The 15,550-nt window shown below is 41.7% G+C and overlaps 1 protein-coding gene across 1 annotated transcript in view; it reads left to right on the top strand.

Annotated features, from left to right (window-relative positions):
• NAV2 (neuron navigator 2) overlaps window positions 1-15,550 on the top strand; it is a 184,280-nt gene that overhangs the window by 29,664 nt on the left and 139,066 nt on the right. Inside the window, 1 exon segment of the mRNA XM_010710727.4 lies at window positions 11,396-11,513. Coding sequence (XP_010709029.2) covers window positions 11,396-11,513 — 118 coding nt within the window.

The raw sequence follows: 15,550 nt of genomic DNA, 5'->3' as shown, positions 1-15,550 counted from the left end.
CTTGAATCGTGTTGTAGTAGTATCTTGCAGCTGATAATCGACTTGATGTTGGAACTGGACCACAGCAGATCACAGAACTTTTCCAAATTAAAATGTTTGGAACCTCAGCCTTTAAATAAATGTGTAGATGAAAGGTTTAGCGTTTGGCTCTTTACAAAGGTTGAAATAAATAGCAAAGTGCAATTCCCATTCCATAGGCTGGGATGTTTCTGAAAGATGTTACTGCACATAATCATGCATCTCCCATGCGTCTATTCAGTCACAGTTAAATGTTTGTTCACACGGATGCTTGCAAGCATACAGCATGTTAAAAGGACACACGCTTCTTTTTCCTTTCTTTTTCCTGAGGAGGATCAGCAAAGAAATGGCTGCATGGCTATGAACTGCAGTGTCATAAGAAAGGTGCTAGAAAGGGTTTATTGTAGTGATAAGGAGATGTTAATGCAACAGAGCTGCCAGGGAGCATTGGTAGCCTTGTACAGAATATTACACACAACTGTGGTATCCCTTACAAAAGATCAATACAAAGAAACGAGGTCCATTGGGTTGAAAGAACAGCCTGTTTTCTTGTCTCTTAACCACTTGGGGTTGGAAGAGACCTTAAAGAATGTAGGCACTCAGGTGTTATATAAATGTTAAAAATACAGTTATATTAAGCAGAATTATTTAAGCAAGAAGTTGATGTCATTGCAGGACTCAGAGGAAGAAACTAGAAAACAGTTTTAATAACATGCAGATGCTTGAATGTGCATAATATACAGCTTATAAAAACAGTTGTATCACATTTCATTGTGCGTATCATTAAAAAAATCACATGAGGAACTTCAGAACCGCAAATCTAGAAGTGTGTGTAGGTGCTATACACTGCATGTTTTAGGCTTTCTGAAATATTCCCACTTTGTCTGTCTTCCTTAATTTAGAACTCAAGCATAAAGATTTGAGCCTCATTAAATTTTGTTCTGTGACTGTGGCCAGTCTTCAAAACCCATTCCGTTTCTGATACAGGATGCGTTTTGGGAACACAGCATGATTATCATTTATTCTGTCCCTCACATGATACTGAAGGAAGATTAAAAACTATATCCAATTTTTTTTTAAATTATTATTTCTTTTATTCCCCATGGCATGTGTTTTTGTGCTAGCTCTTCCTCTTTGTAGAACACAGAAGGATAGTTGCAGATGGTGGGTGTTTGATGAGATGTGAGGTGGAGAGATTTTCTTTTTTAAATCCATATCAGACCTTACGGTTGCAGCCTACTGATTAATGTAATGTTGTCATTGTGTTCATAGATGTGAAATGTTAAAGCTAATTGGCTTGCATTCTCTTTCTTGCGTTATCTTGCTTGCTCTTTGTGGAAGGCGGTCCCAAAACTTTGCTCATCTGCTTTGACATATGCACAGCCTATTCATACTCATTTGTGGCATTTTTACCAACATGTCTGCTAGCTGTTCTCTTCCTCTTCCACGACATTCCCAGGCAGAGAACATCTTACTGTGTGATATTTAAATAAACTGAAGTCTGTTTCGCTTTTCTACAGTTTTCTGGTTTCTGAAGTCCTCAACCCTACAGCAGGTTGCAGAGGTAGGCATCCAGATGGGTCTTGAGTGTCTTCATAGGAGGACACTGCACAGCCTCTCTGGGCAGCCTATTCCAGTGCTCTGTCACCCTCGCTGTATTTGCTGTTCCCTTTCAATAAGCTTTCCATCGTATTTATTTGTCATAAAGAATCTGCTGCTTCGTTTTGAAATGGTTTTATTTGGAAAACATAACAAATTCCTTATAGAGATTATCTGGGCAGTTACTGGATTTTATTGTAATGATCCTAATCCTGTTATACAAGGAAAATGAGCCTATGTAACTTTTGTTCAGTATTTTGATGGGATAATTACTGTGGAAGTGAAGGAGGGAAGATGATTTTGGTGAGGGCAGGTAGAATTGGACTACCATTGGATCCAATACAGAGTATACGTAGCCTCAGCATTCTCAAGAAATTACTTGAATTCTGGCTTCCTTTGGTCAGAGCCATGCAGCTATTGCCTTGTTCTCCTGAGCAACAGGAGAAATATGATACATATTTCTCAGTTTTGAAGGTAGAAATATCTGTTGCTTGGGTTTAATTTAAGACATTCTGTTGGAAGTTTACATTAGGAGAAGATCAGCCGTATATAGGCTATATAGAGGATGAGATGACTGGAGAGTTGGTCTGTTCTGGATTTGTTTTCATAATAATTCATAAATATGAATTTAGAAGGGAAATTTGGGGCATTTAGAAAAGCATTATTTTGATCTCAAGTCTAGACTGATCAACTGAGACCCCAGCTGTGTTGTGCGATGTGCCTCTGCAACACAAGTGCGTAGTATGAATGTGCCTAAGGAGCGTTACGTAAATAAGACCTGGGCTGAGAAGGGTAATGGGCATAGTGAAGTGAGGAGATTGCCTCAGAGATGGAAAGTCTTGTGTTCAAGGAATAAGAGGAAGAAGTACACATGCCATTCTGGGCGCGTTACTCATGGAGGTGCTTCTCCTAAGGGTGTCTCTTCAACAACCTGTGTTAAAAATATTGGAATACGACTTGATTTGCTGTTTTCTTTGCTGAGAGAGAAGGAATGCATGCAGCGATGTCTCCTGCTCCCACATCAGTGCCTTAAATCTAATTGCATAAAAGCAGCAATTTTACTTAGCGTTAGGCTTTCCATCTATTCTTCAGCAATTTTTGTTTAATTTTCTAAATAATAAAGATCCTTTAATGTCATGTTGAAGGTAGAGCGTTTGGAGGATTGGCTACGTGTGCTTAACAATAATGTGAATGAGGCCATGTGTTGGGTTCAGTCTGGTGTCAGCTGTTCATTGCTGATCTTTGACTGGTTAATTTAATGTTCTCTGACATTTGCTCAACAAGCTCACTGTTGTGGGTTTTTTTGCTGACAAGTGATTGCTGATGAATTGACTGATTAGAGAATAAGGGGGACTCAAGATAGCACAAAGCCGTATGTACCACATTTGGGGCCCATGGATCATTTGCTAAGTAATGGAAAGGAGAGGGTTGTTTTTAAACCTGTGTAAAAATTACAGGTTTATTACATCATTAGACATCTGTTTTACTGATTAGACACAACTGATGCTAATTGTGTTTAATTTTGTGGTGGGGGTGGGTGCTGGTGCCAGTGCTAGTAAGCTTGGCTTTGCTAGCATTTAGTAGATAGGCTCTGGATCACGCTGCATCAACACTGTTGTGATCAGATTCTTTTTGTGGCTGTGGTTGCTTCAGGGTGATCTCATGATCGGAAGCTTGAAAGTGCAAGATTTATGACAGTGTAATGTTAGGTGTAAATCAAGCAAATAAACAGAAAAAAAAGCATCAACAAAACTTTTTGGCCAGTCTGTTGTTAATGGCATTGTATAAAGGTAGCTTTGGGATCCAGAGTGGATGAGCAGAACTGAATTTCTGGAGGGATCTATATTCCCTAGCTTCTCTAAATATAAATTTGCTCTATGGAGCAGAGCAGCTGCTGCCTTTGTCAGCTCTTATGTAGTTCACTGAGAATTTGTCTTTATTGCTCTTTGTCAGAAGGGACAAATGTGTGCTCCTGTCATGCATGCCTGTAACCATCATTCACCGTGCTGAGGTCCCTTACAGCGATGCCCATGGTCTGAGCTGCACTGGGACTAGCCTGCTGCAGCCCTCCAGTTGGCTTGCAGGGTGCTACCAGCTCTTAGATTTCATTCACAACTCAACATCTGCCTGTTCAATTCATCTGCTGCAGTTCCAAGTTTTATACAGTGCTCTTCAAGGCCAGGCTGGATGGGGCTGTGAGCAACCTGGGCTAGAGGAAGGTGTCCCTGCCTATAGCAGGGCGTTGGAACCAGATGTTCTTAAAGGTCTTTTCCAACCCAAACCGTTCTGTGATTCTCTTCAGCTTGCGTACCAAAAACACATGGCCTCTAACTTAGAAATTGAGTGTTGCAGTCCCTCTTTTCATTTATACTGACTGAGAGCAGTGAAACAGTCAGCTAGTTCTGATAGCTCTTTATTTTCCCTCTAAATATAGGGAATATATAAATATGTCTGTGGTTAAATTCTGGGTGAAGATTTTCGATTATATATATGCATTCACATGTTTGTTTATTATTATTATCTGCTCTGCATTCCTCCAACCTTGTTCCAGGCAAAAGAGTAACTCATTTTGTTATGTCCATAAGCCTTGTTTCTGTGCTGGTAGCTTCTACCCTCCTGAATGATTACCAGATCTGATTTTTATCTGCAACAAGGCTGGTGTTCTTGTCTGATGTTGCTTTAAACCACATTCAGCTTCATGCCTACATGCTTCATACATACGCCTGCATCCTTTGTGGGCACTTAACTATTTATACAGCATGGATCAACATAAATGTTCTATGCCTGAAGGAGAGCTAAGAAAATTTACAAAATTGAAAGGAAAAAAGTCAAATGTATAATATCTATGCACCCCTGTAGAACATTTTGTTTAGTACTTAACAGAAAGCTGTTTAATGGGAATTGGGAATCCTTTGTGCTCAGAATAAATGGAATCTACTATCGATCTGCCTCTTGACAGTACTGTTAAAGGATGGTGTTCTATGTATATTTCTGAATACAACTTCAGGAACAGAGCAACAATTACTTTTTTTGCTGGAGTGATTTTTTTTTTTTATTTTTTTCCTGCTGTGGAATATTGTTAGAGGTTCTGTGTGAGAAATTCTGGTGAAAGCCTACAGCATTGATTTTTAATCACCAGATCAATGAAAGCAGGGCCTTGAGTCACTTCAGTGAACCTCTCTAATTAGGAGCATGGGATTTGCCGTAGCAGATTATGCCAGTGGTCTCCTGAGTTCAGCATCCTGCCTCTGGAATTTGCTGGGTTTGGTGCCCTGCCTGCTTTCCCCAGCCATGTGTTAGGTCAGTGCCCAGTGAAGAAGCAGAATTTTTCTCTTTGTGGTATGCAGATCATTCTATATGACAGAGGCAGAGAGTGGGTCACCATGCTCTTCTTGGCCAGCGTGTCTGCACATGTCCATAGGGACAAAGATGGTCATCTTCTGTATATAGCTTAAATTCTGTTTACTTGCAGTTACATCCTGCTAGGAGAGGATGTAAACTCTTCATAAATATACAGATGCGTTTAAATAGACTGTAAAGGTCTCAGTTTTCTTTATGCAGGCTGGTGGAAGAAGGGCTACCATCTTACCTGATAACTTATTTCCCATGTTCCCATAGTTGCTTTGAAGGTAGTCGTGCTGCCTTTTTCTGCACATTTTATTTCCATCTGCTGACAAACGTGCAGCTTCAAACCCACCCAGTTGTCTTAAACTATATAATCGGCAAATAGATCATTACATCGAGAACCCTCCAAACCCTTTAAATGGAGCAGGAGGAACTAAGCTGAAAGCAGGGTCATCACAGACAATTCAATTTAGGAAGTTAGCAGCCAGTAGAAGATTCAGTTAGATTCCTATCTGTGAAACAGATGGCCGACTGCAAGATGATTACATTAGGTTTATTATATTTGTGGAAATTAATTCAGCACTTTATTTTTTGTTGTTGTTTGGGTGGAAAAAAGGAACTCGGAAGACTTGGTAGCCTCTCAGCAGGAGCAATTTATGCAGAGCACCATATTCTTCATGTAAAATATGGTGAAACCCTGGGGATTGCAGAGTGGGCAGGGAGCTTTTTGCTGTCTCCAAATACCTGACAGGCATAGCAATACAGTAAATGGCGGAACGAAACAGAAATGCTGCCACCTATGGATTACTGGTTGGTAGTATTTTCATACATAAGGATGTTATCTGCAGGTCTCGTTGGCAGAAACGTTTGGGGCCAGATACCTGTGGAGAGTGTGTGTCCCTATGTGCCTGTCTACGCAAATATATATGTGTGTATATTCCTTCTTCCCCAGTGAAAAGTGAAGATCAGGTTTTAAAACGCTGGGAATCTGGTTCTGGTTTGGGTTTTTCAGAAGCATCTGTCACTTTCTGAAAATGTGGCTGCTTATTTTGATGGTTAAAATGGAACGGAACCCTTGCAGTCTGGCTCTGGTCGGGATGCTGAACCGTTCTGAGATTCTTTGCCTTGGTGTGCCTCTCCAGGAGCCAGTCTTAGCCATGCAAATTGAAGCTCTGCTGTCACCAAGTATTTTTCACTATGTTAAGAACACGGCTTAAAATAAAAGGAGGTTTTTCAGAAGTAGGTCACACCTAGGGTTTGCATAGCCCACTGTCCCACTTCTGACAGCGCCCAAGAGCACGAGTGTTGGGTGGAAGAGCATTGGAAGCATTTGTAGAACAGACACACACACATTTTTTTAGAAAGATGATTGACCTTTTCTTACTCTGCCCACTGCCACTAATTAGGAAGCACTGGAAGAAATACCTAATATTCTGATGCTCAATGTCAGTACTGTATTTCTGAGCCGGGGCCAAAAGGGAATGCTGTCATGTCCTTGTCTGGAGTAGGTTAGCGTTGGCTCTCAGGAGTGAGTCAAACGCCAACTTTTATCACTGCTTAATCCCCGCAGCAAATTGCTTTTGTTAATAAGCAAGAAGAGCCTTTGTAATGTTTCTGTCCTCACTATTTGAATCAGATAACTTTAATCTTCACGCATTACCAGAAGTTGAAATGATTTATAGTTATTTCCCTTTGAGACCAATTTTATTTTCCTTTGGAATTACTTCATAACTATGAGCGTTGTTTTGGTAAATTAATCCTAATTTATTTTCTTTTGAAAGCAATCAGGAGAAAATGGGCTTAGAGGAATGATTTTGTGCTCAGGGTACTACGAGGCAAGTCAGGTTTGATTTCCTGTCCATTTCAGCTTTTTCCTCTTCCTTGCCTTTTCCTTCTCAGAGTCCAAAAAAGCAGTTATGGTTTCCTGGGTTGAGCCTGCCCCGAGGAGGTGCTGCTGGAGTCATGCAGCCTTGTGAGCTGTAGAGGCTGCTTGGAACAGCAGGTTGCACTTGACACCTTCTCTGACAAGAGAAAATTAGCCTGTTCTGGTTGGAAAAATTCAGGCTTGATGGGAGCTAGGAACGAGGCATGCCAATATTTCTAACCTTGGAACCCTCTGGCTTGGAGGAAGCAGGGCTGGGGATGAGGAGCTGCAGTGATGTAGCTGAGACAGAAATCTGACCACATGCCTGCGTGGCCCAGGCTAAAATTAACCCCACCAGACTCGCATGCCTCCTCGTGCTTCATCATTTGGCTGTTGACCACTCGAGAAGGAAGAGCGAGCTGGGCTCCAGCAGCACGCGTTTGTGTTAAATATGCCAATAAGCAGTATGAACTTGCAGGTCCCTGCTCGTGGGAGAAGTAAATTTTCCTGTGACCATTACAAAACAGTAAGCAAATCCTGGCTCCTTAACCACAGCAGCCGCTCTGCAGCTCTCTGACTTCAGCCTCAGATGTGATTTTTTTCCCTTTCTTCCTCAGCTTCTTAGGACTTGCGGTGGTTTTTCTTCGGAGCACAAATCTGCCACCTCTTCAGATAAGCCCTTTTCTGTTGCTATTTGTGTGTGGCAGTAGATGTAGCCGGGGTGATTTCATGTATGAGAACTGTGAAAGGGGGGAATAGTTTGGTGTGCGCCTCAGGTGACATCTTAGCAAAATACAATTCATGTATTACAAAAAAAGTAGGGCTTTGGTTTCTCTTGTTCTCTGAAGTCAATCGCTTTCTGTTGGCCAGAGGTGAAGTCGGTTTTCCCATTGTAGCCAAGCAGGACTCGGGTTGGGCGATCAGCTCCGTCACCAACCCTGCTTCATCTTTGAATGTGCCCTTCTGGACTCACTTTGGCAGTTCTCACACATGTGAATGCAATCAGTTTTAGGGATTCGTGATTTAAAGCATGGTGCAAGGTGGGGAAGGAGCTCTCTGGGTGGAGATGCAGCCCACAGGGGCTGTGGATGGGGTGGGCTGTGGGTAACAGGAGCATTGAGAGCAGATTTTCCCCTTTTTTAATTCTAGGCTGCAGTCATCTATGTGAGTATAGCTCTACCCAGCTGGGAATGAGGCTTTAAAGAGAGGGAAAGTAGTTCTGGGGGTGTTTGCTTAAATTGCCCATTTCTCTATTTAACTTCATGGGGTAGTTAATGTATATAAGTGTCCCATAAAGTGTAATTGGCAGTGGAAAACCTCCCACAGGCTGGCTAATAATTCAAAACTGTTCCAACAAACACTTGTGAGTAGAATCGATCATTTAGTTTCACTTGAAAAAATACAAGCTACCCCTGTCTCCCCAGTAAGGAGCTGAATTTGTTGCAGCTTTGTTCCCATTAGCTGATGGTAACTGGAAAGTTGCAGCACTTTCATTAAGCGTTGGTATTTTAATGGCATCGTGTCAGATAGTAATTACTGGCTAACTGTTGTGTTAAATATTGCGTTGGAGCACAGCAAGGAGTGGCGTGAGGCTGCAAGTCGTGTTAGGAGCCCTAAACTGGGATTTTGTGGCACTGCAGATGGATTTTTGATGATTTTTACTGTTGGTTTTTTTCCCCCTGCATATAGCATTGCCATTAGGATCATCTTGGTATGCTGTGTCTATTTTTAGGGCATGTTTTCACCCTGTGAACTTCAGTTTGCAACAGCAGAGGCACTGTCCTGTTGGATGTCATTGGTGGGATAGCCGTGCCACTCAGTAACGAAAAACGTTGGGTCTTATTAACAGTGGTACGTGCTGTCAGAAAGATATGTTCAGTTGTTACCAAACTCTTCTATAAGAGTCTGATTTGCAATAATTATCAGGGCAAAAAAAAAACCATCCAAAAAGCAGTCTGTGTCTGTTTAGTTAGGAACTGGCATGGTGGGAGACCCTGGGGTGGATGGCACTGCCCAGGCCTGGGTGCACTGGGTGTTGGGTCCCCATCACTGGGACAGGTGGCTGCAGGAAGGAACTCTGTGCTTTGAGGTCCCAACATCAGACTGTTGCCTCTAGCTTTGGTTTATGGGCTTTTAGGCTGATCCCTCCAGGGACAAAGACTGTGTGTGGTTCTTGTAGGTGATCAGGATTTGTGCTGTGTGCTGTTCTGAGCTCCCCAGGCTCGTGCTGGTAACTGGGAGCCCTCTGGTTGGGCTTTGCTGTTGCGCACAGATCCACATGCAGAAGTTCTGCAAAAGGAGCAGTGTAAATCCTTTCCCTGTTGAGAATCTCAACTGGGACCACTAAAAGCTGTAGGTTTGGGGTTTGTCTTTTCATGAAACCTCGCTCACTTTGTACAGTAGTGTTTTAGCCGTGACTCAGAATGTACTGTGTGATTCCAAAGTCAATATTCACCTGTAATGCCCTTAATTCCAACCTGCTGGGATCCGTGTTTTACCTGTAAGTCTCTAAATTCAAACCTCGCGGATTTAATCATCATCATCATCATCATCATCATCATCATCATCATCATCATCATTGCATTTGGTTCTAATTTGTTTCCAAATAATTGAATTTCTAATATTGTAGAGTGCCAAGGAAAAAATGCTATCAGACAGCTGAGTCTACTCCTAACCACAACCAGAAGGCAGACCCCAGTTAACCATTAAGCTGACTGGGCACAGAGACCTGTGTGGGTCATAATGCCCAAACCATGTTGCTGGCTTGGATTTGGTTAACTACAATAATGAAGCGACCTCTGATTTATTTTTCAGATTGCTTGTTTTGGTATTTTTTTAATTAGAAGGCTGTTCAATGAGCGTGTTCATGATCTATATTCTGGAAATACTGGGGAGCACTCAAAATCCATGCGTGGAAATAGGAGTAGGTGAATGGAAAGTTTCTCAGCAGTGTTTTGCCAGTTCTTGTTATTGCTTTCCCAATTATTTGCCTGGTTTTGAACATTCAAAAACATGATGTCCTTTGAAACATGTTTCGCGTGTTTAGAAATAGCAACCATTGTATGTTTATTATTTTTTTACTCGGCTGTATGGAAGAGGAAAAAGAAACGCAAGGAATCACGTTTATGTAGTACATTACAAAGGCTTAACAACAAACAGGTTTTGAAAACATCCTGGAAAGTTTCCATAATTAGCTTAATATCTGCCGTAAAAATGAGCAGTGGCCATGAAGAGCTGCAGCAATAGGCATTGGTAGCACTGCATCCACGTGAGTGCTTCAGCGCCTGGAAAGAGCTGGGGTAAAAGTGCATGTTTTGTTTTTCTCAATCTTTTTCCTGTTATAGAAAATGTTTTCTTGTAGAAGGAGGTAGGGAACACAATGGTTGGGTTGAATGCAGCGTTTGTTTCCCTGTGGTTCTTTCAGTCAGCTGGAGAAGTCCCTCAGGTGCGTTTGGCATGTGTTTCATTCACAGGCTTCCACTGAGGTATCCCAGTGAGGTTAGCTTTTCAGATCCACGCACTGATGGCACAGGGAATGCATGCCCAGCAGCCCTAACGGTGGGACTAGAGAATAAACAGTGGAGAATAGAATCATAAGGGTTGGGGAAGACCTCTAAGACCCCCAAGTCCAACCCCAACCCACCCCATTGTGCCCACTAACCACATCCTTCAGTGCCACATCTCCACAGCTCTGGAACCGTAATGTGTTTGTATTTAAAGTGCAGTCCTGATATTTAGTTTCTTTAGTTCTTTGGAATATAGTTTGTATTAACAAATCTCCAGTTGCGTCCTGTGCTTAGCTACAGTATTTAGTTCTTAAGAGGAATTCCTGTTTGAGTATTTTTCCTCCTTCTTTTAGATAACCTGCCCTGGAAAGGTTTTATGAGCTTCCTGGTGACCCTGGCCAGGCTGCAATAGCGTGTGGTGAGCGGCTCTTAATGAGAATTAAAGAGGTTTTGACTTGACTGCTTTGTTTGCATAGTTTTCAGATAATACATTTTAAAACAAACCCCAACAGCTAGAAGTTTGCAGGAGAGATTACAACTTAGTAGGCCTGTTTGACCTGCCAGATGGAGCTAACTGATACTGATGGGTTTTAAGGCTTTTAAGGCTCGTTGGGTAATACAGCAGAGGAGTTACCTTACAGTGGAAATGCCTTGTGCCTGAGGAGTACCAGAAGTGGCTCATGGAGAAGGATCTTTAAAAACTCTCAAAAACAGATATGAAAAAGGAGCATCAGAGCTCTTGTTCCAGCTTAACATTACGGTGTGGAACAGCTCACTGTGTGATGGTCCACGCAGGCTGTGACATGTTTGAAAGTTTGCTATAGCCTTAAGTGAGCTTTGATGTCAGATTACTGAATAGGAAAAGCCCTGCTATAGTAAGCTGAATACTTGATTTGCACAATGCCTTGAATTTTAATGGTGTTGACTTGTTTCAAACCGCCAAAAAGCAGTTCTTTCACATCAGCCTCTCAGACCTTGACGGACACAAAGAACTGTGGTTTTTTTTTTAAAGTTGATTTTATTACCAACAGTTTCTTCTGTTTGTTTGTTTCCCTCGTAATAGATTTACACGGATTGGGCTAACCACTATCTAGCAAAATCTGGCCACAAGAGATTGATAAAGGATCTGCAGCAAGATGTGACTGATGGAGTCTTACTAGCTGAAATAATCCAGGTTGTAGGTGAGTGACTTTCTCTTTTTGTACCAGCTCTCTTTTTGTACCAACTAACTCAGAAATACGCTGCCTTATCTTTTATGTAAACACATCCTGGGCTAGGGGGAAGATCCATTGAACTGCATGGAATTATGTGGGTAATTTTTCTCCAGAGACTTTGCTAATTAATTTGATACAGTCTTGTCTTAAAGGATAGTGGAGAAGTATTTGATGTTGCTGATAAAATCTTCTAACACAGCAATATCAATATGTGCAGCTGAATGTTAAAAAAACAGCTGATGAGTTTTGTTTTTTTTCTGCCAGCATGATGTTAACCTTCACTATCCCTATTTCTGATACTTCTTTAGTGTTAGTGTGAACCTAATTCAGACTGTTGCCAGACAAACCCCAGCCTAAATGAAACTTTAAGACCAAGGTGGTATTAGGAAGCAGCCACCTGTAATACGGTGCTAGATGCACGCTGGGATCCTTCCACCTAATCGTGCACCTCAGCAGAACAAAGACACATCCCTTATAGGCATTTGGGTGCACTATGTCTGGGTGCTGGGAGAGAGGGCTGCAGTGGTTATGAGATCTCGACCCCATCTCTCCCATTCACATGTTTCGTTAGTTAACCGTGGGGTTAATCTCCTTTGTAGTAGGCTGGGTAGATACAATGTTCAAGATGCTCCTAAAATACAAAATTAGCCATGCTGATATCAATAGTTGCCTGCTGTGTTGAACCTTCTACTTCCAGCTGAGTTTGGATAATCCATATATGCAGCTAGGAAATGGGAAGGAGTACGATTTTTATGTGGAAGAAGAACAAAATATGATGATTTTTCTGATGAGGAATGTCATTTGTCGTTAGGATATATCTCAGATAGGAGCTCAGTTCTGCAAAGCCTATACTTCCCTTGGTTTGCGTTAATATTAGTAGATAATGAAGGTCTGAAACAATTTTCTACATTGGCCCCATGTAAAGCTACATATTCTTCTTCCCTTGGGCCTGCATCCTTCATTAGTTCCTTCAGAGAGTCATCCATCTGGTATTTGGGATGCCACAAAACACATGCATGGGCCAATGGAGATTGATGGAATCAGAAAGGCTGCTAATGGGAATTAGGACGACCATTGTTAGAAGCAAACTGACAGATTTGAGATGCAAATGAAGAAGACAGCAGTGAAGTAACAAGACATCAGTGCATGCATATTTATGTGTGTTTGAGAAGCTGTAAACGAGCTAGTTCCCTGATTTAAGGTACAAATCTGTAAACACTGTTCTGGGATGAAAGAGTGCGGCATCGTTCCAATTACTCCACTAGAGCTATACTGCAATACAACAACAAAAAGATTTCATTTCTGTATGATGCCGAGCAGCAGTAGGTCTGTGTAGCATTCTCCAGACCTGCCAGGCGTCTGCGGATGTACAAAACCAGGCCAACCATTGACTGTGTGGTGAAAGGCATTCACTCAGAACAATGCTCCTCTCTATATCTGTTTCCTTATGTCTGCGTAACAGGGAAAATTGTTGGGAACCCAGAGGCAGTTAGGTGTTCATTCCTTTCATCCATACCTAGCCAGGCTGTGTTAACACTGATAAAGAGTAAATTTGCCTGAGAAGGTGTGTGTGTGCCACCATCAAAATGTGAACCTGGTTGTGACAAATATTGCTGAATGTAGCTATTTTGTTTGTGGAAACTCTTGTGACGTGCAGATTACTCCCTCTAAAATTATCAGTAAACTTGATTCGCCTTTACATTTTTTAACCATTCGGAGCACTGCCTTGTGACTCTGTTTAGGATTAAACATGACACAGTACCAGGTTCAGGTTTTCATTTTTGGAGAGTGCTTTGCATGTGAAAGAAAGTTCATATTTAAAGGAACTCAGCTGAATGGTTCAAATGAGTAGTGAAGAAAATGTTTTTATCTGATGTGTATGGCCATAGGCACTGCATCTCATTGTCACAGATGGTGACAGTTTTCACACATGGAAGCAGTTTTAACTGTAACTTGCAAAATGCAGTGTTTTTTTTTCTAGCAAACAGGACTACAAGACTAAGAAGGCTTCAGTACACAATGTAGGAGATAGTTTTCATTTCTGTGCTATGCCCTTTTCTGTGAAAACCATCCATGAAGATACTCGCTCCTTTTTGCCACCTAAGTGGAGTGTGTGGAGGTTATCCAAAGTCATCAGAATTGATTCAGGTTCAGATATTAATGAGATATTTTTTTCTTGTGCTCTCACCTGAGATTTACACTGCATATGTTGAACCTTGAAATGTCAGTTCCAAAACTGAGAGTAGTAAGGATGTGCTAAAACTAACCCAGACTGGTATGATTTTCCCTATGATGTTGTAATCATGGGATATTTTAACTGATCAGACATAATCCAAGTCAGATCAGATAGAAAAGCTGTGCCTTTACGAAGAGGAATGCAGGCGTGGAGCTATTGTTGAATACTAAATCAGCTAACTAAAAGTAGTTGCAGTGAGAAGTAAAATGTGTACCTCTGTGTTGTGCTGGTTGATTGGTACACGCTAGTGACAATTTTATCATAATTCATGGCAGACATTACACAAAGGTTCCTTTATTAATATCTGAGTAACCAATCAGGTCAAAATTCATATGCAGATGTAGGAATTAGACTGCAGAATATTCATTCATGTATACAAGAAAAAGTAATGTAATGTCCAACCCTATGCCTGAAATATTGAATATGCTGAATAGTTGCTAACAAAACACTTAATGCATTGTTGTGAAGAGCACAGACTACTTTTGTATGGATGGTTTAACCCAATTTTGTTCTCCGTAATGCTTAATGAAACACTTTTGATTTCTTCTCATCTTATTTTTTCGTGCACTTGGAGTGTCACTTTCTGAAGACTTTTTCTTCCACCAGCAATGCATCTCTGTACTTACATAAATGGGAGCCTGGCAGCTGACTGGCCGATAAATTTAAATATTTCTTTGCTACATTTAATGGCACAGATTCCTTTTCACTTCTTTTTTTTCTTAGCCTGCTGGCTTGTAGTTTCATAATATGCCTATTTTCAAAAATGCATAAAACCAATTATTTTCCATCCTTTGATTCAGACCCTGTTAGTGAAAGCCCAGTGTCACTCATTACTATGTTTATTATAGACCACAGCTGGTTTCTTCTGGCTTAGCACAAACCCTCAATCTGTGTATAAATGGGAAGAGTCTGAAAATACTTAAAAGCAGCTGAACCAATTTCACTGTATTGACATAATTGGATTGCTCTGGTTTTGTGAAAGCTGTGTGCCAAGGAAGAGGTGGGGAGAATTACGAAGCCCCCAGTTTGGTACTGGGGACAAGGTGTACTCCTTGTGTTCTTGTTGTACATGTTTTCACAGTCGTGGTGTAGATGACGTGGTGGTCCTGACGGCCATTTTGTATGGCTCACAGTCACGTTAAACCTTGCCAAAGCAATGCCCATACAGAGTGTTGTTGAGGATGCATGGCTTTTGGTTGTTGAGGCAAACCTGGGGCTCGTTGTAACCCAGCTTTCACAGCGCCTGCACAAATATAGCAGAGAACAGCGATCTGAAACTCCTTTTAACCAAAACGCAATAAAGTCTGCTGGAAGGAAATGCCCACGGAAGGGATCGGGAGGGAAAGAAGAAGAGGCCACTGGGGGTGTTCTGCAGGCTTGCAGTCAGTTTGGGACAAATCCTCCAACATTTTACACGACCATGGTTATGAATTTACATCTTGCTGTAGGCTGAGATACAATTTCAAGCCTTTGTGATTGCCTGTGACTTCCAGCTGATGCTAGCTGATGTGCTATTTCTGCGTGGCAGTGAGCAACAGGAGCTGTGAGAGCTGCCCATCGATCTCAGCCAGCAAGCTGTGCTTTTGCAGCTGTGAAGTTTGACGCTCTTCCAAGATCTCCCAGCGCTCAGTGACTTATGCTGCAAACTGCCCACGAGCACAGCACGCTGTGCTATTTAGGGAGCCTCATTCACTGGTATCTCTCCGACCTTCTCTGCAAGAAAGGCAAATAACCTCCTACTTGCTGCCAGCAGTCCTCCTTGGAGCTA

Source organism: Meleagris gallopavo, chromosome 5 (assembly GCF_905368555.1).
Source record: "Meleagris gallopavo chromosome 5, MGAL_WU_HG_1.1, whole genome shotgun sequence".
Lineage (NCBI taxonomy): Eukaryota > Metazoa > Chordata > Aves > Galliformes > Phasianidae > Meleagris > Meleagris gallopavo.
The sequence above is the reverse complement of the archived record's forward strand: the minus strand, read 5'-3'. Positions and strand labels throughout refer to the sequence as shown.